This window comes from Pelophylax lessonae (assembly GCF_965119305.1).
Source record: "Pelophylax lessonae genome assembly, chromosome: 12".
Classification (NCBI taxonomy): Eukaryota; Metazoa; Chordata; class Amphibia; order Anura; family Ranidae; genus Pelophylax; species Pelophylax lessonae.
In genome coordinates this window covers 56,270,431-56,297,585 of record NC_138779.1, presented here as the reverse complement: position 1 = coordinate 56,297,585, position 27,155 = coordinate 56,270,431, and the positions used below count along the sequence as shown (strand labels likewise).

Here is a 27,155-nt window from a genome sequence, read left to right as displayed (position 1 = left end):
TTACCTTCAACTATGTAGTACAAGGGCCTGCCTGATAGCATACAAATTGAAAGTGTTTAGGCTTGACCTCATATTATATGGTTTTGGTAAATCTAAAGGAAAATTGTAAAAGAAAATTTTATAGTGTATGGTCTAAGCCAGTGATGGTGAACCTTGGCACCCCTGTTTTGGAACTACATTTCCTATAATGCTCAATAACACTGCAGAGTGCATGAGCATCATGGGAAATGTAGTTCCAAAACATCTGGGGTGCCAAGGTTCGCCATCACTGGCCTAAGTCTTACTCATCCCCAATGGATTAATTTTCCGCTGCAGTGCAAACAAATGTTGCCCCAGTGACGACGTTCATTAGAACGAAACGTACCTTGGGTTAGTAGTAGCGGCCGGTGACGTCTTATCGTCTGCAAGGACGCCAGATGCTGTGTGTAACCGATTTGCCTATAATATCCTTCTTTCTTGTAAGTACATGTCTATACCAATAAATTGTTTTTTATGGATGTCTGTGCAATGAGTTGTTTCCTCCTTTTTCATGCGTGATACAACGAGCTGGAGTGTGGATTACTAGCACAGCTTGATGTTAATGAGATGTGGTTTATCCATCCATACTGAGAGCCTGGATTTGCTAAGAAAGTGTCATCCCATAGACGAGGCGCTCTTTGCTTGCATTGAAAAAGCTGCAAAAAGGCTGTGCTAGACCTGCAAAGGTCAATCCATCTGGTAAGAGGCAAATCCTCTTTTGTGTGCAGTGGAGCTCGGTGTATTTATATAGGTTCACAATTTTATACAGGAAGAATCACCTCTGAATGGTTGTTGTGAATCTACATCTGATCATCTTGTGCATGGGACTTTTTTTCATCTATTTAAGCATGGACTCACTTTTTGTTTCATTATTTCACTTTGTTTGTGAAACAACACCCTTTTTTAATTGATGCTATTGGTGATTTTTTTTAGCACTGTTGCTTTGGATAAGCGCATTTATATTTCAGTTGTTCCCCCATGAACCTGATTTAAGCAGATTCACACCTGTGAGATTTCTGTGTGACTCAGTCCAGTGCGATTTTCATCCCATTTATTTGTATGGGGTGAAATCACACTGGATTCCACAAAAAGCAGTGCATGCACTACTTTTAAAAAATGCATCTCCCCAAATTGCAAGGTACTGCAGTACCATGCGATCCAGTGCAGGCCAACACACCGCGTTTGCGTTCGGTGTTTGGGGTGTCGTTAGGAACATATTGACACCCACAGCATATCGCACAACCCTTGCATTTTGAATGCACATAGAATGCTGGTATCCCACACTGCGTGTGAATGAACCCGAAGAGCGGAGAAACCTGAAACTATAGTTTGGCATACTTCCCTATGTACATTTGTTTGCACTGCAGCAGAAAATGAATCCATAGTGGTGCCATTTGGTTGTGCATCATCCCTTCCACGTTCACAAGTGTACAATGGAATAGTTTAATCATTTAGCCACTTCTCGCCCAACGAAGACATATGACGTTGTGGACTTTGAGTGGGGATATCTGAATGATGCCTGCAGCTACAGGCATCACTTATACCTCCTTTCCACTGAGCGGATCGGTTCGGTACAGTACGATATTTTGAGTGTTTCCCTTATGAAAGTGGCCCATACAACCGAACCAAACCGCACCATTCCTGGTCCTCCTTCAGATGTAGGGCCATAGGAAATGGTATGGTACGGTTAGGGCGGAGCTACTGGCGTCACGCGATACATTCCACTGATTGGTGGACAAGAAAACGTCAATGCTCAAGTCAAACAAAAGTGCAAAACAAACACCACGTTTGGTGTAAACCCCGCATGGCCCCTGGCGGTCCGACTTGCAATAGAAACGCTCAACCTGAATAGGCCGAACCATTCTAACCCTTCCAAACTGTACCGACCGAACCGTTCCGCTCAGTGGAAACGAGGCATTATATACCTTCTTTTTCTGTCGGCAATTCCCTGCATCGTAAAAAAAATTTTACGGACGGGGAGAGGGGACACCCCCCCCCCCCTCCAGATGGTCCCCAATCATTTCTATGACCTCCAGAGACTGGGTGCGGCATTATGACATCACGTCCGGCCTCTGCATTTGTAAACATTGTCGTTGCCCTGGTTGGGAAGCCGAGACTGTTTTTTTACATTTTTTTTATTTTAGACTTTCCAGTCTAGAGGCGAGATCTGCGGACTTATAGACCCCAGATCTGGCTGTAAGAAGGACCGGTTATGCCCTATACTTATTACACGAGATGTTTACATTCCTTGTAATAGGAATAAAAGTGATCAAAAAAAATGTAAAGGAAAAGTGTCAAAATATAAAAATAAATGTAGAATAAACAATAAAAAAAAAAAGTAAAGCGCCCCTGTCCCCGCCTGCTCACACGCAAAAGCGAACACATACTTACATCACGCCCGCAAATGTAAACGACATTCAAAGCAGACATGTGATGTATCGCTGCATTAGCGTGAGAACAATTATTCTAGCCCAAGACCTCCTCTGTAACCACTTCAGCCCCGGAAGGTTTTACCCCCTTAATGACCAGGCCATTTTTTGTGATTCAACACTGCGTTACTTTAACGGAAAATTGCGTGGTCGTGCGATGCTGTACCCAAATACAATTGATGTCCTTTTTTTTCCCACAAATAGAGCTTTCTTTTGGTGGTATTTGATCACCTCTGCGGTTTTTAGATTTTGCGCTATAAACAAAAAAATGCGACAATTTTGAAGAAAAACGCCATATTTTTTACTTTCTGCTATAAAACATTCCCAATAAAATTTTTTTTAAAAATTGTATTTTTTAATCAGTTTAGGCTACATATTTTTGGGGAAAAAAATCCCATAACGCGTATTTTAATTGGTTTGCGCAAAAGTTATAGCGTTACAAACTACGGGATAGATTTTTGAATTAGTTATTTATTTTTTACTAGTAATGGCCGTGATCTGCGATTTTTAACGGGACTGCGACATTGCGGCAGACAGTTCAGACCCCTAACTGACATTGGGGACCAGTGACACTAATACAGTAATTAGTGCTAAATAATATGCACTGTTACTGTATAAATGACACTGGCAGGGAAGGGGTTAATACTGGGGGTGATCAAAGGGGTTAAATGTATGCCTAATGTGCTTACTGACTGTGTGTGTTGGGGGGTTCTGTGACAGGTACAGAGAGCTTAGCTGAAACTGCTGATCTGTCCCTGCCTGTCTCTGACAGAAGATCCGCCTGCTTTGTTTACATAAGCAGGTGGGTCTTCTCTCCGTTTCTCGGATGTTTGCGGGAGGGCAGCGGCAATCGCCGCCGCTCCTTCCGTGGCCCGCCTCTCGCTGTGTCTAAACACGAGCGCCGCCGAAGCCACATGAACTCCAGTCACGTAGTACTACGTGACTGGACGCAGCCGAGCCGCCCTGCCACAGTAAAAAGGCGGTGGGCAGTTGGCAAGTGGTTAACTCTAAACCGGTAACTTGTAAAAAAATTTAAAGTGTCGTCTATTGAGATTTTTACGTACCGAAGTTTGGCGCCATTCTACCAGTGTGTGCAATTTTAAAGCATGACATGTTGGGTATCTATTTACTCAGGGTAACATTATCTTTCATATTCTGCAAACAAATCGGGCTAATTTTACTGTTTTGTTTTTAGTTTTTTTAAATGAAAGTTTTTTTTTTTTTTAAAGTGTTTGGAAAAATTGCTGCGTAAATATTGTGTAACATAAAAAGTTGCAACGACTGCCATTTTATTCCCTAGGGTCTCTGCTAAAAAAACATATATAATGTGTGGGGGGTTCTGAGTCATTTTCTAGCAAAAAAATTATGATTTTTACATGTAGGAGAGAAGAACAGGACGCTAACTGTTCTGATCCTAATGTACGTCATATGAATTGAAATAATAAATAAATTGCAGTAATATAGCCCTTATTACCTGGACTATAACTACAGCGGTGGACAGGAGCCTGCATGATATGTTCACACAGAGCAAATTGATTGATTATAGGAGGCTCACCATATACATTTTTTATAGGGTTTTTTTTTTTTTTTTTTTTTTTTTACTGGCTAATACAAGTACTGATACTTTTGGTCAAGTACTCGCTGATACCGAGTATCAATAACTTTACGGTGCGCTTTGAGCCCATGCAAAATGAATGGGCTCAAATCACACTGCATTCCTGTTCAAATGCATCCGGTTCTTTGCAGTGCGATCTGAACCTATTTATTATGTATAGGCTCAAGTCGCACCACAAAAATATTGGTTTCTGGTATCGAAGCATTTTCATGAGTACTTGTGAAAATACTCAAAATCAGCACTGATACTGGTATCGATATTGGTGCAACCCAATAATTTTTCATAATGCATAAAAAAATGAATGGTGTGATATGGTCTTCCTTTTGTAGAACAAGCCTAGGAAAACTACTTCATCCTCAACTGTCCCTGGAAATTCCTTTAGCATGTGGTCCCCTATGATGACATAGATTTTCCTTTGCTATGTGTGCCTGGGGACAGATCTGGGTGTACAAATGGGACAGATCTGGGTGTACGAAGGAAACGGAGACAGATTCCGCAGAGGTTTTATTCAAGGATACAAGCGTTGCCTTACCTTCTCTTTGCTGATGGTGTATGATGGTCCGATTCCTCCAAGTTTTATGTCTTGTTTCAAATAATTGATCAGCATCTAAAATAAGAAGAGCCGACAAATGATTCTTTGCTTCTCATGCAATGTCTGATGTATTAAAAGTACTGCAGGGAAAATGTCTCTCCTTACTTGTTGCAATCAAACTATATCCTTGTTTTACTTTGAGACCTAAAGTCTAAAAATGACAGTTTGACGCTTGCTGGTTGCAACTGGCAACAAAAAATTTTACCTTTGGGGACCATCACTTACTGCTCACCATTTATTCATTAACATTTGCTGCTTTTTTTAAAAAAAATCTGTGCATTACAAAGAGGAATGTGGAAAAAAGAGGAAATCAAGATACCGCCCAGCTATACACAGGACACAAGGAGTGTCAGCTGTGTGCTGCTGCTCCTTCAGTGTCCTACTACAGGCAGTGGGCGGGTCCTGGACCAGGTTGCACAGGCTAAAGTGACACTAAATTATATCTTTTTTTTTTCACAATGAAAGTGGTCCCAAAGCCTAAGACCCCTTTCACACGGGTGTTCCGTTTTCTGCATCTGTTCTGTTACGTTTTTTTATATCTTTAGAAAATCAGATGAGAAATGGACTTAAATTTTACATCCGTTTTCTAGCTAAATCCAATATTTGGAATGATTAGAATTCGAACCGACCAAAAATTGATCAACCTACCCAAATTCTATTTGAAGAGTAGCTGGTTCCTAAGGAGCAGGCCGACAAGCCTTAAAGCGGAGTTCCCCCAAATGTGGAACGGATACCTGTTTTTCATGCACAGTAGGGACCCGCCCGTGAAGCCGCAAAGCTTCACTGATGGGTTCCCTGACTAGCAATGGCGGTGGGAGCACCCGACAGCCGATGGAAACATTGGCTGCAGTGCCGACATCGCTGGACTCCAGGACAGGTAAGTGTCCTAATATTAAAAGTCAGCAGCTACAGTATGTGCAGCTTCTGACTTTTAATTTTTGGAGGGGGGGGCGGAACTCCGCTTTAACTACCGATGAGTCATAAGCTGTCAGCTAAATGTGAATGAAAAATGAAATGTGAAAAAAACATTGGCAGAAAAAAAAATTGGCAATGCTTATCAGGACCTTCGGGTCTGGTAGGAATTTTATAGGGAACCCCCCAAAATCCATACCAGACCCCGGTATGAGCATTCAGCCAGGCAGGCAAGGAAAGAGGGGAAAGCGTGAGAGCTCCCCCTCCTCCTGAACCATCATGCCCTCAACATGGGGGGGGGGTCTTTTGGGGCAGGGGGCGGGAACTGGGGGCCCCCCCTGTTAAAGGGAGCTTCCAGATTTAGCTAAGTTCCCCGCCCATAAACCCTCACAACCACTGGCCAGGGTGGCTAGCAGCAAAAAAAAAAAAAAAAATTTGAGATTTGTAGGAGGCTGAGAGTAATAAAAGGGCCTTTATTGAATTAAAAATACATACTTGCATAGAGTATATTTTTTAAACGAGAGTTTGCTGTCAATTGTAGTCAGAAGAAAGGTCTTGATGTTTTTTCCAGCAGGCGTTTCTGGATTACACAACCAGCTGAACAGAATCCATTGGTAAGTGAAACTGACCCCCCTCCCCAATGTATTTTCTTCACCTGTATATTTAGCTCAGCTTTACAGAGAAATAAAGAAAAAAAAACTCTAGTATATTTTAAGAGGGTACACAATTTAGTACTTCTTACAATGAACTAAGTTTTTGACTTTTTGCAATTGTTGTTCCATATTTTCATGATGACATTTCATACATGTGGGGTGGTGCAGCAAGTTAGAAGCTGATTAGTTACTATGCACAGCTGCACCAGATTCTGTGTTCACCAGTTTTAGTAACTCCTCAGAGTTCAGTTGCAGAGAACAAAACTTGTCAAAGTTCAAAAATTCACAGCTAGCCCGCCGGAACACTCATGCCATGTAAGTAAATATATATTGGGGTCTGATAAACGTGTTCTCTACATAGGCATATATATACCCTTACTTCTGCTTTTTCACTGTCATTTAATTCAAAGAGCTAATGTACACTTTTCTATTAACTGTAGGAAACAATGTCTGAGCCTGTGATGATGTTCACCGCCTGATGAAAACTAACCACCTACCTTCCTGTTTGATCAAAGAATAGACATTTGTGGTCAGAACCAGTTTGAACCAACAACTGTCATGGCGGACGATAACGAACAATATGAAAATATGTGCAATACAATTCTCAGAAATAGACAGTGGTATTGCCCAATAGGCAGTAATCTCATTGAGAAATTTCATAAGGAGTTCTATCAGCTGGTAGATGCCGCCTATCTGAATAATATCTTGGACAAAACGCAGTGGGAGTTTGTCCGTAAAGCACATCCTCGTACCCCTGTGTTCTATGCTCTTCCGAAACTGCAAAAGAAGGCGCATCCTCTAAGTGGCCGCCCGATTATCTCGGACAATGGCTCTCTACAGAGAATTTAAGTAACTTTGTGGATAGTTTTTTGAGACCATTTGTGGCCAGTCTGCCCTCTTATATAGGTGACACAATCCATCGTCTTCAAAAGTTGGGAGATCTTCACATACCCCAGCATGCATATTTGGTAGCCATTGATATCGAAGCACTGTATAGTTTTATCCTTCATGATAAGGGTTTATCATGTATCAGACAAGTCCTTGCCCAAGGTAGCCTTCATGATGGAATCAAATAGAAGTTTATCTTGGAGTCACTGCATTTCATCCTTCATCACAACTATTTTTCTTTTATTGGCTCCCATTTCCTCCAGGTGCAGGGGGTGGCTATGGGCACATGTTGTGCCCCCTCTTATATAACCTGTACCTGGGGGAGTGGGAGCGCATGCTTTTTGACTCTGATGTGCTGGCTGAATTCATGGATCATGTGATCTTATGGTATAGATACATTGATGATGTTTTTCTAGTCTGGGGCGATACATCTGCGTTATTACAGAACTTTTTAAAGGCACTCGAGAACAATGAGTTCAACCTGTGGTTCACTATGAACTACAGTTTGAACGCTATATCTCTCCTTGATGTGGAGATTTTCAAAGATGATAATGGATGTTTAACTTGTACTCTTTACCATAAGCCCACAGCTGGTAATTTTATTCTCCATGCCAACAGCCTCCATTCCAGACCTTTTAGTACAATCTATACCATTCAGCCAGTATCTCAGACTCTGTTCTTGTAACGGTTCCTTCAAACAGGAAGCGGATAAGCTAAGAGCTAGGCTTCTTGCATGTGGATACTCCCCTACGTATCTGAAAAAGGCCTATAAAAAAGCTATTCTAAAAACACGTCAAGAACACCTCTTTAATTAAAAAAAGACTCAAGACAACTCAGCCACATCAACGCGTATCATCACTAGGTATTCTAACCAACACAAACAAGTTAAAATTGTTAATTAATTGGAGGGTGTAACTACTGTTGTTATATTAATACAACAAACAATATCTTGTTACCCAATGGGGATAAATATATCCCCCACCATTATGCCAATTGCAGGACGAAGGGGGGTGGTATACCTTCTTACATGTGAGTGCTCTGGCTTTTACGTGGTAAAACAAAATTGGAACTATGGAGGAGAGCCTATCGACACATAATAAGTATGCAATCCTGTGATGATGAGTTGCCACTGGGCTGTCATGTTACTAAGATTCATGGAGGACATTTTCCCCATACCCAGTTTTTGGTGTTGGATCGGATTCCCCTGAGCCCACGTGGGGGGGATTGGAACAAGACCCTCCTTCAGTGTGAGCTCCTGTGGATCTTTAAACTTAATGCTACTACTTTACAGGGCCTAAATGGGGCAATATCCTTTAGGCCGTTCCTTAATGGGCTTCAATCAGGGGGCTGGGAGAGATAATGTAAGCTACTCAATGTATCCCCTTTTTTTTTTTCTTTTTGTGCTAGTTATCGATGCAAGTGTACGTGCACTGTGGGTTTATGTATGATCCTGTTGCGTGCATGTTATGTCACTGCCCTGCTGCTCAGATGTGCCTTTTTTGCTGGTTGTTTTTATTATGACTGTCATGTCTTGCATTTATTGCTTTGGATTTAGAGTTAGGTCTGTGTGTGGGTAATGTTCCTGGCCCCATTGGATAGGTGATGCTGCCCGGCGTATGGGGGCTGCCAGGTTGTCCCCCGTCTGTTGTGGATGCTTTGGCGTCCCTCAACTCTTTGGCCATGTGCTGGCTGTTCCACCCTGTGTATGCGCCCATGTTTGGTCTGCAGTTTGTCGTCAGGCCAACGGCCTGCCCCATTGCTGCCGCCCAAGTCCGCATCATGCGCTAGTTGGTGGATGACGTGGCGCGGCATCATTCCTTCTGACTATGATGGCGTGGCGTGCCCTTGGCTCAGGGGGGTGTTCCAGGAGCCCTTTCATCTGCCTTTACCCTATTGGCTGTTAGTAATGAACATCCTTGTAGACCACAGGGATTTGTTCTATTTGAAGCCTGGGCTGTCTATATAACTAGCTGAAGCCATGCTGGGTTTCAGTAGTGTTTGGACAGCGTTTGCTGAACACATGTCAGTTGTCAGCCTGGTAGGTACTTATATCTTTTCTGATTATACGAGATTCATGAGGGATTCTATATATTTTGCCGACACATTGAATTAATGGTATGCTTTTATGCCTCTATTTTTGATCCTAGCTGACTCTCTGTTTGAACCTTGTTCAGCTAATGTTTTATCTGAGTACGATTGGCTGCAACTGCAAATGCATGCAAACCTGGTTGTATTTACCTGATCACTATCTCAGATGTAAGTGCTTGTTTTTTTATATTCTTAAATCAATCAATGGGGAGCGAGCGCTATGAATAAACAAGCTGCTGGCCCTAAAAGGTGAATGTATACCTTCTAAATGGCAAAACAATCAAGAGGTGAGTGCAGCGCTAAATAATAGTTAGTAAATGCTAAATAAACAGTCCATGAATGTGAATAAAAGTAGATAAAAGTTCAAATCTTGAAAATTCCATAAATCATAATGTGAAAAGAAAAAAGAGCAAAGAACTCCACAGGTGTCCGAGAGTAGAACACGATTCACACAAGAAATCCACAAAAGGGTGATAGAGCTTCCTCAGCCTGTGTGTAATATGACATACCAATCCTCCACCACATATATATATATATATATATATATATATACAGTATATATATGCTCCCCAGAGTTCACAGGGAGCCAAGCCTTAAAACAAATCCCAATGGAGAAATTCCCTGAGTATACAAGGTCATCCTTATTCTCACCGTGGGTGCACTAGCTGAAAAATGCTCACCACATGGAGCCAGGGATATTTTATAGTGTAGTATATTTATTCCAAATGGTCATAAAAACATGTACATGTACATTAAAAGCAATGAAGCAAAAACTCACATCAGATAGTCCGCTGTTCCACAGCAAGGATACAGTGGATGGATGTCAGTGTGTAGGCCAAGTCCCGGAAGCGTTTTGTGTGAAAACACGTTCTCAACATATATATATCAGGGCTGGCCCAAGACATTGTGCTGCCTGGGTCAGAGAATGAAATGCTGCCCCCCCCCCAAAAAAAGAAATTCACGCCCTCCAAGAGGCCCCCACATTCTATAGGACTATGAAAGCAGTCAGAGGAGTGTGAGTGTGTACGGAGTGACAGCAAGAGCAGGAGAGAGCAGTAGACACTGGGCAGATGAGCGCACCAGGCTTTCTACTGTCTATAGTGCCACAGTGCCCTGCAGGGCTGCGAGCATGGTACAGGAGAATGCAGGGCTGCGGACATGCTACAGGAGAATGTAGGGCTTCGGGCATGGTACAGGAGAATGCAGGGCTGCGGGCATGGTACAGGAGAATGCAGGGCTATGGACATGGTACAGGAGAATGTAGGGCTGCGGGCATGGTACAGGAGAATGTAGGGCTGCGGGCATGGTACAGGAGAATGCAGTGCTGCGGGCATAATACAGAAGAATGCAGGGCTGTAGGCATGGTACAGGAGAAAACAGGGCTGTGGGCATGGTACAGGAGAATGCAGGGCTGCGGGCATGGTACAGGAGAATGCAGGGCTGTGGATAAGGTACAGGAGAATGCGGGGCTGCGGACATGGTACAGGAGAATGTGGGGCTGCGGGCATGGTACAGGAGAATGCAGTGCTGCAGACATGGTACAGGAGAATGTAGGGCTGTGGGCATGGTACAGGAGAATGCAGGGCTGCGGACATGGTACAGGAGAATGTAGGGCTGCGGGCATGGTACAGGAGAATGCAGTGCTGCGGGCATAATACAGAAGAATCCAGGGCTGTAGGCATGGTACAGGAGAAAACAGGGCTGTGGGCATGGTACAGGAGAATGCAGGGCTGCGGGCATGGTACAGGAGAATGCAGGGTGGCGGACATGGTACAGGAGAATGCAGGGCTGCGGGCATAGTACAGAAAAATGCGGGGCCTTGGGCATGGTACAGGAGAATGCGGGGCTGCGGGCATGGTACAGGAGAATGCGGGGCTGCAGGCATGGTACAGGAGAATTCAGGGTGCAGGCATGGTGCAAGAGAATGCAGTGCTGCGGGCATGTTAGAGGAGAATGCGGGCTGCGGGCATACTACAGGAGATGCAGTGCTGTGGGTATGTACCATGCCCGCAGCACTGCATCTTCTGTAGTATGCCTGCAGCCCCGCATAATGGCAGGTAGTGTGGCTGTGTGTGGAGCAGTCTCACTTACCTGTTCCTAAAGGGCGCCTTAGGATTTAAAAATGGCGACAAAAAAAAAAAAGGTCTGCGGCCGGCCTGACATGCACACAGCCGTCGCTTGGTAAAGTCCGTACACGTTTACGGGCTTTTCCGAGCGGCGGCGGTGCATGCGCAGTGTGCATGTCAGGCTGGCCGCGGACCTTTTTTTTTTTTTATAGCTAGCCGAAGAAGAGAAGAGGCGGTAGGGCCGGCCCTGCTATATATATATCTATATATATAGATATATATATAGCGGCCATTTTGTCTGCTTTTTTGCTCTTTTGTTTATAAATATGTAAAGAGAACAAATCTTTTTCTTCCTTTCTCCTTTTTTCTGTATGGCTCAAATTTCGATTTATACAGCCCCTAGGTGTACCTGTTGGGTTTTGGCTCCACATTTGCACTCCCAGTGGCATCACCTCCTTAAGTGGGGGATCCCCATGCGTCCGCCCTTTGGTTGGGCTGAGGCTTCAGGAACAGCAGAGACACCTATGTAGTACTTCTTTTGATTTTACACATACCCTGGGTTGTCTCTGACAGTGAGACATCATCTGGAAATCTGGACAGTTTTAATTTTATGTTACGCACCATGTCTCATGCATTGACCTATATGCCGGCTCTATGTGCTATGTATTTATTGTATTTTTGTATTTTAGAACTTCTATATATGACTGTATATGAGCATCCTGAAAAAGAGCACAGTATCGAAGTCTCGAAACTGGTCGGATGTCTCATTTTGTGTGTCCCTTCCTTTGTGTAGAAGTTCTTCTTGTACTCTTCAAACATGTATACACTTTTTTGGCCCGTTTCGCCACCAATTTGTGGATATTTTTTCACTGTGATTTTCAATAAATCATTTTTTATACACCTTTTGCCATTTTGCCTGGTGTCCGGTTATGCCTACAAATGGTCCCACCCTTGAAAGGTTTTTTCCTTATGGCAGACTGCTGCTAGTTCCCTTTTTGTGTCAGTCACATGATGGTAATGCCCATTTAACTATTAACGTACCATAAGAAGATATGGACACTGATCACACCTAGATTACAACCTAGAACACGCCTATGCCTTATGCATATTCATTACTATAAATTAGTTAGCCTAATGCCTGTTAGCTAGACGATATACTTCTGCTTTTGCCCAGTTCACTTCAAACTGAGCTTCTGTAAAACTGTATCCTCCCATTGCAGTGAATAAATACACCGTTTCTTTCATCAGTTTGGACTCACTATCTCATCTTAAAGGCCTTGTTTGAAGACTCTCTAACTGGAAGCATCAGCTGGTGCCACATGACTTGGATCCAGTACAGTGGACCCCGACCAGAGAGACGTTAAGTCCATGCAGGGCAGATCAAGTGGTCTTGGTAGGACCTGCCTCTTGGGCAAGGCCTTTTGGCTTCGACCAGAGGAATTTTTATTCCGGCCGGAAGGCCTGCCTTTGTATTTTACACATTGGCACTAATTCACCTCTCCACTTCCCCTTCCCCACTTTTTTGTTTGTGTGTGCTTTTTCTTTGTAGTGTTTGTCACTTCACTGTCACTTTTTTTCCTGCACGACGAGTACGGTGTGGGTCTCTGGGCCTACCTTGAAAGTCTTGGGAGGGGGTGGACATGGCCTTCTGGCTTAGTTCGCCCTCTCTCATGGGGTCTCCCTTCGGGGGTGCCCCACCCAGTACTTGGGGTGGGCTGTTTCGGCAGTCCCCCTGGAGAACGGGGTTTGCCAGGTCTCGGCCAGGCAAACCATAGGAAGTACCTCAGTCCCTGTCAGGAGTCTTGCGCCCCGGGGGATCAAGGTATAGGTCCAACCTCTTCGGAGGCCAGACCATTTTCGCACACCCTGTGCAGTTTTTGTGTTTCTTCACGTTTGAGTGTGTGCACTTTTTATGCACCGGGTGTTAAGTCTTTTGAGTGTGATTCACACACTACGGGCTTTAAAAAAGAAAAAAGAAAAAAGGTCTTGGTAGGACTTTTTGTTCTTACTTATTCTGCCGTCCGTGGCAAGTAGCAATTGGTGTCTGAGTTAAGCTGGCTGGAGGAGTCTTATGATGTTGATGACATGGTGAGATATAATGAATGTAAGCCAGAATATTGTTAATGTTACACAGTCTGACCCAAATAACTCCTGTACTTCACCTGAAATCATAGCACCTATTTTTATTATTTTCGGTAGATTGTTAATGTTCTGGGTTTCAATAGATTTGTGAGACTTGTTAAAAGGTTTGACCAGAGGAATGTAGTGGTATAAAGAGCCTATACGGCAAGTGTAAGCTTTTGTGGCAAGTATGATAAAGTGCCATTTGACGGCTACTGTGTGTGTCCTGGAGAAACAATTTAAGTGACGACCCAAATTGTAGTAGAGACTCAAGAAGGACTCTAGAAATGGGACAGCGGCAAACCTATTGGCCTCTCAATGTAGAGAGAGGTAAAAATAGCACAAGCAAATTGAGTCCTTTGGCAGAAAGGAGGGAGAAATACAGACAGTGGTTAAGGAATGTCACCAAGACTATTATAGGTTGCACTAAAAACAGACCAGATCCAATCCCAAAAGAAAGAGTTTCTGATGTAGCAACATGGATCTCTGTGTATGTTAATTGTCATGGCAGACTGACAGAGTTGGACAAGGGAATTTTGGATTTTTGAAAGTATGCAATGTGATGGAATTTTGACTATTTATGAACCTATTAAGAGTTTTCTAACACATATTACTGATGGGCCCAGTATGAAAGATTTAAACAAGGCAATGCAAGTGTTATCTACATGTTTAGGAAATGGTCAGAGATGGTTGATAAGTTACAATTATCCTGGGACAATATAAGTATATAGGCAGAGTAAAAGGAGCAAAAAGAAAAAAGCAGAATTAGACAGTTAAAGCAGAAATGGGGCTAGCAAGGATGAGGACAGTGATGATAGCCAAAATTAGATAAAGACCCCTCTTTCATCCAAAAAGTCATCCCGAGTCCACCCCTCAGTATCCATGTCTCCTACAGCACCCCTTCACCCAGGTCCACATCCTCCTCCTCCTCTAAGTAATCAGGCACACCAAGAACCTTCATACAGGGAAGTTATACGAAACTTAGAAAGTATAGCTGCCCAGGAAGAAAATTAAGCTGTACTTGGCTTAAGATATAATGCATATCCTGTTTGTGTAATTACCAATACAAGACAAGGACTAGATGATGGTCAACCGATAGTTACAACAAGTGCCAGTTACCAGCCCTTTTCCCCAGGGAAATGCACGCACTTACAAAGGATATCCCACATCCCTCAAAAGATAAAACTGTCTTTATGCAGGAAATGATCAAATAAAAGAAACTCAGGATCTATCTTGGGCGGATATGGCTCCATTGCTGAGAATAGTCCTTGGATCCGCTGATATAAACAAGGTCGCAGAGAAAAGTGCAGACGACAATGCTAATGTAACAATATGCCCTACAGGCAGGGGAAACTTCCCATTTCAAGCTGAAGAAGAAGCTTGTAAAAGATTGGAGGAAAGTAGAGAACGAGTACAGAAGGCGAAAGAACTGATCAGGAAACTGCAAGAATCTGCACCTGATAACTGGTATGAAATCATGGAAAGGGATGAAGCAAGGAAAGACCAAGGTGGACTCTTGTGCAAGGAAAATTGAATATGTGTCCCACCCCAAACGGAGACAATGATCATGCAATTAGCACATGGCCCAGTTCATGTGGGCCCTAAAGCAATGGGTAGAAACATTAAGAAGGCTGGATGGTTTATTCAATACTCCAGGAATGCATGTAAAGACTTTTTTGAGTAATGCATAATTTGTGCTAAAATTAACCCAGGAAAGCCAACTAGAGTGACACAAAGACATTTGGTCAAGCCACTATTCCCTTTTCAAAGACCTCAGATTGACTACAACCAATTACCCAAAACAGGCCAATACCAATATGTTTTGGTGTGTGTGGACATGTTTTCAAGATGGGTGGAAGAATGGCCAATAACTAAAGCAAATGCCAAGATGACAGCAAAGAAGCTCCATTCTGAAGTAATATTCCGTTTTGGAGTCCCTGAAAACATAGAGAGCAACTGTGGAGCACATTTTACTGAACAGATCATGCAAATTATATGCAAAGACTTGGGAATTGATCAGGCCTTTCATACCCCTTATCATCCTCAGAGTTCAGTAAAGGTAGAAAAATACAATGGGATTCTTAAGAACAGGCTAGCTAAACTAATGAAGGAAAGAGAGGAAGGGTCAGTAAAGAAACAGTGGCCCGGAACTATTGCCTCTGGTTCTCTACAGCATCAGGACTACTCCTACCTATAAGACAGAGAATTTGAGTCCTTATGTGAGTTTGTTTACGGGCCCACCTAAGACAGGATTGTATTTTCCACATCAGACTGCTGTAATCTATAATGATTGTGCTGATTATGTAATTGCCCTGCACAAGCAACTAACTACGCCGCACAAGCTTGTTTTTGATTCTATTCCAGATCCAAATCAAGTAACTGGAATGCATGACTTACAGCCAGGTGATTGGGTCCTAGTGAAAGAACACGTGAAAGTACCCTTGGGATCAAAGTTTGAAGGACCCTACCAAGTGCTCCTGACAACTGTCACAGCTGTAAAGTTGGAAGGACAACAAACATGGATACATGCCAGCCATTGCAAGAAAGTATAGCCACTTTTAAAGGATGGGTAAATTGCTGTTATGCCTTTGCTTGATCCTAGTAGTCAAGGTTAGAGAAGAAAACCACCTGTACAAATTGCACATGTTGGCGGGCATAAGGGGTACTTAAGTAATTGTTGGATCTGTTCACATAAACCAGACAGTTCAAAAGGTATACACCTGATATCCATTCCCATTAATTTACCCACCTGGAAAACTGTATCTTTATGGGTCAGGACAAAAATTGGCCTTAATAGGGCCTCATATGTTAAATCAATTTACCTTCACTCTGATTTTAAATACTACAAGGCTGCCCAAATACCAGTATGTCTAAAGATGCCACAAATGTTTTACTATTTTGAACATGCACCTTATGCTAAATATAGCAAAAGATATTTGGAAAGATCCCCTTGATGGCACAGACAAAAGGTATACTGCACAATATGGAATTAAAATAGAAAATATGTCAAACCCAGATTACTTTTTGTATAGAGGTGGTAAAAACATTAAGTCAGAAGAATGGTTTCTAGCCCCCAAGGACTGCACAGGAACGCATATACCCAGAAACTATGGGGCCAACATTATCCGTTTATCTATAAATCCTATTGAGCCCCCATTGGGCTATACTCAAGTTGAAGTGGATCATTTCCCACTGTTTGATCAGAATCGGTATTCTTTAATCCATGCTAGAATGTGGCAATATCCCAGGATGGGAAACTTTTCTGCAGCCAGATGTCACAATCATCAGACGAGGGAGTACAGTATCTCACAAAAGTGAGTACACCCCTCACATTTTTGTCAATATTTTATCATATCTTTTCATGTGACAACACTGAAGAAATGACACTGCTTCAATGTAAAGTAGTGAGTGTACAGCTTGTATAACAGTGTAAATCTGCTGTCCCCTCAAAATAACTCAACACACAGCCTTTAATATCTAAACAAAACAAAAGCAACAAAGGCAACAAAAGTGAGTACACCCCTAAGTGAAAATGTCCAAATTGGGCCCAATTAGCCATTTTCCTTTCCTAGTGTCATGTGACTCGTTAGTGTTACAAGGTCTCTGGTGTGAATGGGGAGTAGGTGTGTTAAATTTGGTGTTATCGCTCTCACTCTCTCTGGAGAGATATTGGTCACTGGAAGTTCACCATGGCACCTCATGGCAAAGAACTCTCCGAGTATCTGAAAAAAAAGAATTGTTGCTCTACATAAAGATGGCCTAGGCTATAAGAAGATTGTCAAGACCCTAAAACTGAGCTGCAGCATGGTGGCCAAGACCATACAGTGGTATAACAGGACAGGATTCCACTCAGAACAGGCCTCGCCATGGTCGACCAAAGAAGTTGAGTGCACATGCTCAGCGTCATATCCAGAGATTGTCTTTGGGGAAATAGACATATGAGTGCTGCCAGCATTGCTGCAGAGGTTGAAGGGGTGGGGGGGTCAGTCTGTCAGTGCTCAGACCATAGGCCGCACACTGCATAAAAAAATGGTCAGCATGGCTGTCATTCCAGAAGTAAACCTCTTCTAAACATGATGCAAAAGAAAGCCCGCAAACAGTTTGCTGAAGACAAGCAGACTAAGGACATGGATTGCTAGAACTATGTCCTGTGGTCTGATGAGACCAAGATAAACTTATTTGGTTCAGATGGTGTCAAGCATGTGTTGCTGCAACCAGGTGAGGAGTACAAAGACAAGTGTGTCTTGCCTACAGTCAAGCATGGTGGTGGGAGTGTCATGGTCTGGGGCTGCATGAGTGCTGCCGGCATTGGGGAGGTACAGTTCATTGAGGGAAACATGAATGCCAACATGTACTGTGACTTACTAAAGCAGAGCATGATCCCCTCCCTTAGGAGACTGGGCCGCAGGGCAGTATTCCAACATAAGGACCCCAAACACACCTCCAATACGATCACTGCCTTGCTAAAGAAGCTTAGGGTTAAGGTGATGGACTGGCCAAGCATGTCTCCAGCCCTAAACCCTATTTAGCATCTGTGGGGCATCCTCAAATGGAAGGTAGAGGAGCGCTCTGTGATGTCGTCATGGAGGAGTGGAAGAGGACTCCAGTGGCAACCTGTGAAGCTCTGGTGAACTCCATGCCCAAGGGGGTTAAGGCAGTGCTGGAAAATAATGGTGGCCCCACAAAATATTGACACTTTGGTCCCAGTTTTGACATTTTCAATTAGGAGTGTACTTACTTTTGTTACCAGCGGTTTAGACATTAATGGCTGTGTGTGAGTTATTTTGAGAGGACAGCAAATTTACACTCTTATACAAGCTGTACACTCACTACTTTACATTGTAGCAAAATGTAATTTCTTCAGTGTTGTCACATGAAAAGATATAATAAAATATTTACAAAAATGTGAGGGGTGTACTCTCTTTTGTGAGATGCTGTATATACGTTTCCCTGGTCACAGACTTTTTATACCATATGTACTAATAGATCCTTACTACCTTTTAATGTCAAATGCTTATAAGTGGATACCTGCCCATAGTTATGGTTCCTGCTATATTGGGGCATTAGCGTCATCCCTCTTTGTGGTTGAGGAAAATTACATCAGGGCATATAAGGTACCAATGAGTCATCTAGAGGACCACCATCAACCCATGCCCGTACAAAAACGTTAAGCTGTATTTAATACTGGAGATAAGATATGGGCATGGTTTCCAGCAATACTAGGGGGAGGCATAAATATAGTAGACAAAATGGAAAAAGCTCTTTATAATTATGGTGCATTGGTTAACCAGATGTTTAAGGAAATCAAGGAAATAGCTGCAGACCTAAGATTAGTACACAAACGTACCATGCAAATTAAATTGGCCTTAGACTACCTATTAGTCAAAGAGGGGGGCCTATGTGTGCTTCCAAATGATACTGCCTGCTGCACATGGTTTGAAAGTCCTGAGACACAAGACATGAGAGAAGCCCATCTCCAGAAGATTATAAAAACTGAGGAAACAGGCCATTGATCTCACCACTAGTGATCAACCGATATCGGTTTTTCGTTGCCCATACCGATATTTTGGTCAAAGCATATCGGTATCGGCTGATATGGGCTGATGTTTTCGTACATTTAAATTTTTTTTTTTTTTTTATTTATTTTTTTTTGGCAGGTACTCTTGTGGAGGGATCTGGGGGCCTAAAAGACCCAAAACCCCTCCTCTGCACTTAAAAGCATTCAAAACGCCAAGTTTGGCTGTTTTGAATGCTGTCATTTTTTTAATCTGGTGCCAGTACCCAGAAGTGATGCATGACATCACTTCCGGGTTTTTGCATGGAGACCCAATCAGAGCTGAATGCGGCTTTGATTGGGTCTTCGGCGGCAGTGCAGGCTGGTTGCCTGGGTCTCGGAAGGCGGCGGAAGGAGGGGGATGTACCCCTCCCGCTCCTTGTAATGACAGCCGAGCGGCTTCTCAGCCGATCGGCTGGATGGGCTCATGGATTCAACAAACTATTTTTGTCCTTGTAGGAATTATTGTCATAGGATTGCTTGCCTTTTTGTTTTTCAGGTGTGATAAATGTGGAATACAAAAGATTACTACAATTACAGTTGCGACTTAGGAAGGTGACCCCAACGAAGAGATAGAGTGTTACCAGACAGTCAATCTAGCAGATATATATGATACCAAGATGGGTAATGCGAATGAGTAAAGTCTAGTACCCACGTACACTCTAACAAGAACTTTACTCCACTTAGGAGTGAAGTAGTACTGTGGACCCTTGTTGTTGTATTAGGTAGGGAAAAATAAGGTATTGACCCCACCATAGGGGTCAAGAGGAGGGAATCGAGTAAAAAATATATGGGGGTCTGATAAATGTGTTCTATATATACTCATATATATACTGTTACTTCTGCTTTTTCACTGTCATTTCATTTTAAGAGCTAATGTACACTTTTCTGTTATTTCACCGCCTGATGAAAACCATCAACCTACCTTCCTGTTTGATCAAAGAACAGACATTTGTGATCAGAACCAGTTTGAACCAACAACTGTCATGGCGGACTGCTGCTAGTTCCCTTTTTGTGTCAGTTACATGATGGTAACGCCCATTTAACTATTAACTTACCATAAGAAGATATGGAAACTGATTGGACAGATCACAACTAGATTACAACCTAGAACACACCTATGCCTTATGCATATTCATTACTATAAATTAGTTAGCCTAATGCTTGTTAGCTATATGATATACTTCTGCTTTTGCCCAGTTCACATCAAACGGAGCTTCTGTAAAACTGTATTCTCCCACTGCAGTGAAAAAATGCACCTTTTCATTCATCAATTTGGACTCACTATCTCATCCTAAAGGTCTTGTTTGAAGAATCTCTAACCGGAAGCAACACATGTAACGGCAATGTGTAGTAGAGCAGGTCTCAGATGTGCCAATAGTGTCTGTCTTGAGGAGCTGAATATAGCCTGGGAGGTCCTCAAGAAAGATGGAATGTCTCTATTCTTTCCCTACTCATCTGGTACCTCTCCTTACCACTAATCAGTGTCTCTGCCAGACGGGTGACCTACCCCTTTACTACCCACAAATGTGAAATGCGTGCCAAGCCTGGGAGCCAGGGCATTAAATAGGCAATCTACTTTCACCAAGTCACATATGAACTTTTATTGGACTATATTTGGCACTACTATGCACCTTTATGACACTTATTTGATTTAATACTGTATGTTATTTATTGGGTATACTATTTATGAAATTCATTAATTTTTAATGTATATTTTTTAGTGATTTTTTAGTGACATTTTAGCCTATATGAATATTCATTGTTTATTTATTATCCCTATTTCCTACTAGCAAGCGCTATTGAATCCCAAATTCTCTTGGGATTTATTTATTCATTAAATAGGCACTGCCTGACCCAAGATGGCCCCAGAGTTACATAGGGTGGTGGTAAATCCAATCAAATAGCTTTCCCAGTGACCCAGGAAAACATAGAGCAGGGGTCTTCACACTATGGCCCTCCAGTTGTTCAGGAACTACAATTCCCATCATGGCTAGTCATGTCTGTGAATGTCAGAGTTTTACAATTCCTCATGGAATGTGTAGTTCCACAACAGCTGGAGGGCCTTAGTTTGAGGATCCCTACCAAAGAGGAACCATATTCCTCTTGACTTCCCTCCAACTGCAATACCGCTTCCAACGGTGCCACCTACAGTGGAAAAAGCAGGCCGCACCTGCCTACATACAGATCTCCTTTTTTGGGTCTAGGTCACAGTCTGCACTCAACAACAGTTCTCAATGATTGCTGAGACAAAACCAGCTACACGATAAGCCACCGGTATTAAGCTAAATCACACAATCTGCTTTAGGTGAAGTTGAAATTCAACTAAGTGGATTGTGAACTGGGCTTCTTTGGATGTTAGCAGTGAAGGCTGGGGACTTTAAGTTGATCATTTAGACATGAACTGAAGAAAGAGTAACATAGAATATGTATCAAATTAATACACTTTCCTTCATGTTTATATATTTACACATTATAAATAAAGGCTTAAAAAAACAAAACCATCTATGCATATCAAAGTGTATCTATATGAAAAAAAAAAATATTGGATAGAAAAGGAAACTGTTAAAGCATGTCTTTTTATTATTATTATTATTATTATTAATTGCCTGCGTCTTGTTAGGGACATTCCCTTCATTTACTGTCCTGAAGGCGCAACAGGAAGTGAAGGAAAATAGCCTCTTAGTTGTCACTAGACCAGGTGTCCCATTAAAAATTTGGATTTCCCTTTACCTTCTGTCACAATCACAAGAGAGAGGGCAAACCTATACTGTATACTGGGGACACAGACGGCAATGAAAATCTGACAGAGGTTCTAACCCTTTCCCACACTCCTTCCAAAATTTTTAAAAACTGTTTGGATAAAGATACACTTCATTATGAACTTTTTTTTCTAAATAGTAGTAGTAGTGGTGCTATTAATATGAACGATGATATTATTATTATTTTTTTTTTATTATTAGACCATGCTAACATTTTTAGTAGTATTGCTATGAATACGAATAATGACATTATTATTATTAGATGGTGCTGTTATTGTTTTTAGGTTCACACTAGAACTTTCGAACATCGCAAAAGTTCGGAACTGAATAATAAACCTCATTGAAGTCTATGGGACTTGAACTGGTAAAATCAAAAGTGCCCATTTTGAAGGCTTATATGCAAGTAATTGGGCATACAATTGGTACGGGATCCGCGTACTGCCCTGGAAGACATGCATCAATGAAAAAAAACTTTGTAAAAAACTTAATTTTTAAATAAGCAGTGATTTACTGATGCCTAACGTGAAAGCATCAAAATGAGAAATAACAATAAAAATGAAAAATTCATTTTAATATAGTGCCTGGGGGGGGTCCCCTTTGTCTACCTGTAAAGTATAGAAGCTGCTGCAGAAATATTTGCATTTATAAATCAAAAAAGGACATTTTCCCTGCAAGCTTTCTTTATTTTGTAAACAACGGTTTGGGGAGCCAGTCTGTATAATGAGGCCACAATGTAGTGCACTGGGAACAAAAGATTTTTTGGATAATAAATTCTGGTGTCTCTTCCGCCAACTTTGGATAGAAGTAACAGGAGCGGAAAAATTGGTCTTTGGGTGTTAATTGTGCCCATGAAACCTGCACCAAAACAATTCTTCCAGAGTAAATCAACACCCACAACACTAGGTAGCCTAGAAGTCTCTCAGAGATTCCACATCCCAAAAACACTTAAATCAGTGACATTGGCATCAGTGGCTTCATAGCTGCTGGTAATCCAGGACTGATTCATTTTGATAAATGTCAGATGGTCCACGGAGTCTGTGGACAGATGTGTTCTATTATCAGTAACAAAACCTCCAGCACTGAATACCCATTCAGAAAGCATGCTGGATACAGGGCAGCCCAGCAGCTCAATTGCATATTGGGCAAGTTCTGGGCAGTGGTCTATTCTCATGACCCAGTAACCCAGTGGATCGTCAACTGGAATCCATCTCTGTTTTTGCCCCTAGATAATCGTCCACCATATGGTGCAGATGCTACCGATGGGATGTAGAAGTTGTGAGCCCTGGGCGACGAGGACTAAAAAAATAGTGAAATACATCACTTCTCCACTGCTCTGCCCTCGCTCCACCGCTCCTCTCTTGACCAACAGAAGCCTCAAAACTACGTTTTCTACGACACTGTAACCTACCAGAGTCAGGAAAAGCTTTAGACAAACTCCTCTTTAAAGTGTCCTCAAGAGATTTAATCTCCTGCACCCTCTGTGGGGATGGGATGAGTTCTGAGACTTTCCCCTTTTAACGGTGGTCAAGAAGGGTTGGCAACCAATAGTCATCCTTCTCCTTGATGCCACGAATTCTTGGGTCTTTTCCCAGGCTTTGAAGCATGAGGGAGCCCATGCAACACAAGTTTGCAGAGGCATGAGAAGCAGACTCCTCGGGGTCATTGACGATTACAGTATCTGAAACTGCCTCTTCCCAGCCACGTACTACTCCCCAGGGTTCTGGGGATGAAAGACCATCTGTTGAGGGTTGACATATGTCTTCCTCTGCTTAAATGCTTTCAAAACTGCCAGAATCCTACTTCTCCTCCCTCTCCTCTTGTGCGTTCTGTGGTGGAGGAAGAATGGTGTCTGCATAAAGCAGGCCTTGAGAGGAAAGGAAGTTCCCCTCTTCCTCCTGCTGCTCTGCTTCAAGTGCCCTGTCCATAATGACACGCAGAGTCTTCTCCAGAAGGAACAACACAGGGATCGTGTCACTGATGCGTGCGTTGTCACGACTCACCATCCTTGTGGCCTCCTTGAATGGTGACAGTACAGTGCATGCATCCTTTATCAGCAGCCATTGGCATGGGGGAAAAAAGCCAAGCCGGCCTGAGGCTGTCATTGTGCCATACTCACACAGGTACCCGTTGACAGCCTTCTGCTGCAAGTGCAGTTGCTGCAGCATTGCCAAAGTCGAGCTCCACCTGGTGGGCATGTCACAAATCAGGCAGTTTACGGGCAGGTGTAATATCCGCTGAATTTCAGCCATTTGAGCACTGGCTGTGTATGCCCACCTGAAATGGCTACAGACTCTTTTGACCTGCTTTAGCAGATCTTTCAACCCTGGGTATCTATTTAGGAAACGCTGCATCACCAAATTGAGGACATGTGCCAGGCATGGCACATGTGTCAACTTTCCCTTTCTAAGGGCAGATAGGAGGTTTGTGCCATTATCGCACACCATCATCCCTGGCTCCAGCTGGCGTGGCATGAAGCACCTCTGGGCCTGCCCCTGCAGAGCTGGAAAAATCTCTGCTCCAGTATGGTTCCTGTCCCCTAGACACACCAACTGAAGCACTGCATGACACCTTTTAGCCTGACTCATTGAATAGCCCCTTAGGGGGTACTTGTGGTTCGCAGGACAATTCAGCAGAGGAGGGCATTGAGGTGGAGGAGGGGCAGAGCTGACAAATCTTGCATCATAACGACAAGCTGTATGGAGATGTGGTGGCAGAACAAGCTGCAGCACTGAGCCCTGTCCTGCATCCTTCCTAATTGCAAGCAGTCACCCAGTGTGCTGTGAACGAAATATAGTGTCCCTGACCATGTTTGCTGGACCACGTGTCAGCAGTAATGTGGCCTTTGCGTCTGACCGCCTGGCCCAACAATGCCACAACATTACCACCCACATGATGGTACAGAGCTGGAATGGCCCTACGTGAAAATAATTCGCGACTGGAAATCTGGCATTGTGGTACAGCACATTCTGCAAATTCATGGAAGAAGGCAGAATCCACCAGATGGAAAGGCAGAAGTTGTAAAGGCAGCAGCTTTGACAAGCTTGCATTTAGACACTGTGCATGTGGGTGGCAGTGACTGTATTTTTTTTTTTCGCTGCAGCAGATGAGGCAGAGAAATTTGCCAGCTATAGTCTACAGCTGGTGGTTTGCTACTGGCAGATATGCTGCAAGAATCATGGACACCCTGGGCAATACCATCATCCCTGTCAGTGAAGGTCATGAGGTTTAGCGGGGGGTAGGTTGAGGCGAGTGAGGACGAGGAGGAACAGAATTTCATCCTTTTTGTGTGGCTTTCAGGTGCTCTTGCCAATGGCTGAGTGGTGGGAGGTTAAATGCCTTGTCAAGCATGTGGTACCCGTATGGCTGGTGTTTTTGCCACGCTTGATGTGCTTGGGACAAAGTTTGCAAATTGCAATAGTGCGATCGGCTGCTTATGTGCTAAAAAAGGCCCAGCCAGCTGAGCTGTGGGAAGGATGCTGGGAGATAACAGCTCCACAATGTGATGGAATAGGGTGGCTGCTCTCTACTTTTCCATGATGGCTGCCTTGTTGGGGTTGTGCCTTACCCTCACTTTCCTCCTCTGCTCTATCTGCCACCCAAGTCGCGTCAGGGACCTCATGATCATCATCTCCTCCATCCTCATTACCACTGGAGACAACTTGGCAATACACTGCGGCTGGGGGAATATGACTGCCAATTTGTGTACCAGTGTTATTTGTGTACCTCAACCTCAGAACCAACATCTAAATCTAGAATGGGCTGTGCATCGTCAAGGAGCAAGTGGCTGACTCTGTGTTCAAATAACTGACTCCTCCATGCCGGATGCTGGGGCTATGGCAAGAATAGCTGTGGACAAGGAGGCAGATTTAGCTATTCTAGCAGATGCAGTGGACTGCGCACTAGTCTCTGCTAGGGTGACTGAGGATGAGGATGGTTTAGTAAGACAATCCACCACCTCCTCTGCATGTTGTGGTGGCATAGCACGGGCAACATCACTAAACAGAGGAAATGATGCCCTGCCTGATGACTGATTATGTCCACCTTTGCCTGTGGACAAATACGCTGCTGGCCCCCTCAAAGTGCTATGGGAACGTCTGCCTCTCCTTGTTGGCCTCCCAGACATGATGGGAAGGTGCTTATTAACAAAATGTAATAAAGATGTGGAAATATGTACGTGGATTTACTTTAATCGATTGAAAGTGGTGTTTGGTGCACTTTAACCTAAGTACTCACTACACAGACCCACTCCACTGACACACTACAATATACTGCAGTAAAACTGCACTAATGCACATAAATATACTGCATTACACGTGCAATAACGCACAGGAATGTACTGCGTTAAACGTGCAGTAATGCACTGAAATATACTGTGTTAAATGCGCAAGAACACACAAAAATATACTGGTTTAAAGGGCACGTAATGCACAGAAATATACTGTGCTAAATGTGTAGTAACACACTGAAATATACTGTGTTAAATGTGCAGTAACACACTAAAATATACTGTGTTAAACATGCAGTAATGCACAGAAATATACTGTGTTAAACGTGCACTAACGCACTGAAATATCCTGTGTTAAATGGCATGTAATGCACAGAAATATACTGCGTTAAATGGCACGTAACGCACTGAAATATACTGCGTTAAATGGCAAGTAACGCACTGAAATATGCTGCGTTAAGCGACAAGTAATGCACAGAAATATACTGCGTTAAACCTGCCCTGACAAAACAAATTGACACTAAAGTAAAAATTAATGGTCAAGTCACTACACTCACACTGACTGAACTATCACTAGATTTACACTAAACTGATATTCTACACTGACAATAGAATCTCTCTACGCCAATATCATACTACAAATGACCGCTGATGAAAGAATACTTTTACAGTGTGTGGTGGGACTAAGAGCAATGAGCCATGATTGGATAGAGCCATCATTACTTTCTCCAATCATGGCTCTGACAGTGCTCTGTGCCCTAATTGGACAAAGCTTTCATTGCTTCAGCCAATTAGGGCTTCCAATGCACTGTGCGGGGGTGCAGTGCATTGCGGTCATTCGGCGGGCCGATCAAATGGCCCTGATAATTCGGGTGTTCGTCGAACAGCCAATGTTCGGCCCGAACTCATGCTCGGCCGAACCGTTTGACCATCCCTAATTATTATTAGTAGTAGTATTGCTATTAATATAAATTAGATTATTATTAATATTATTAGATGATGCTATTATTATTATTATCATCTTTCTTAATATTACATCTCCTTTTAAAATAATGTCAACATTTTTAGTCTACTTTTTAACTTGGTGACAAAACTTGTTTCTATTGAATGGATTCAGATGTAACATATTAAAAAAACAAAGCCCTTTTGCGGCTTAATGCGTATACATTAAGATTAATTCTTTAATCATTTAATTTCAGCAAAACAAAATTTTCTGCAGTTCTATAGCTTGC

The 27,155-nt window shown here is 42.9% G+C and overlaps 1 protein-coding gene across 1 annotated transcript in view; it reads right to left on the bottom strand.

The window, feature by feature from the left end:
* The window catches only part of JHY (junctional cadherin complex regulator), a 102,821-nt gene that overhangs the window by 15,783 nt on the left and 59,883 nt on the right, over nucleotides 1-27,155 (bottom strand). The window contains exon 6 of the mRNA XM_082274194.1: nucleotides 4,595-4,669. Within this exon, the coding sequence (XP_082130320.1) occupies nucleotides 4,595-4,669 (75 nt within the window). The remainder of the gene's footprint in view (nucleotides 1-4,594; nucleotides 4,670-27,155) is intronic.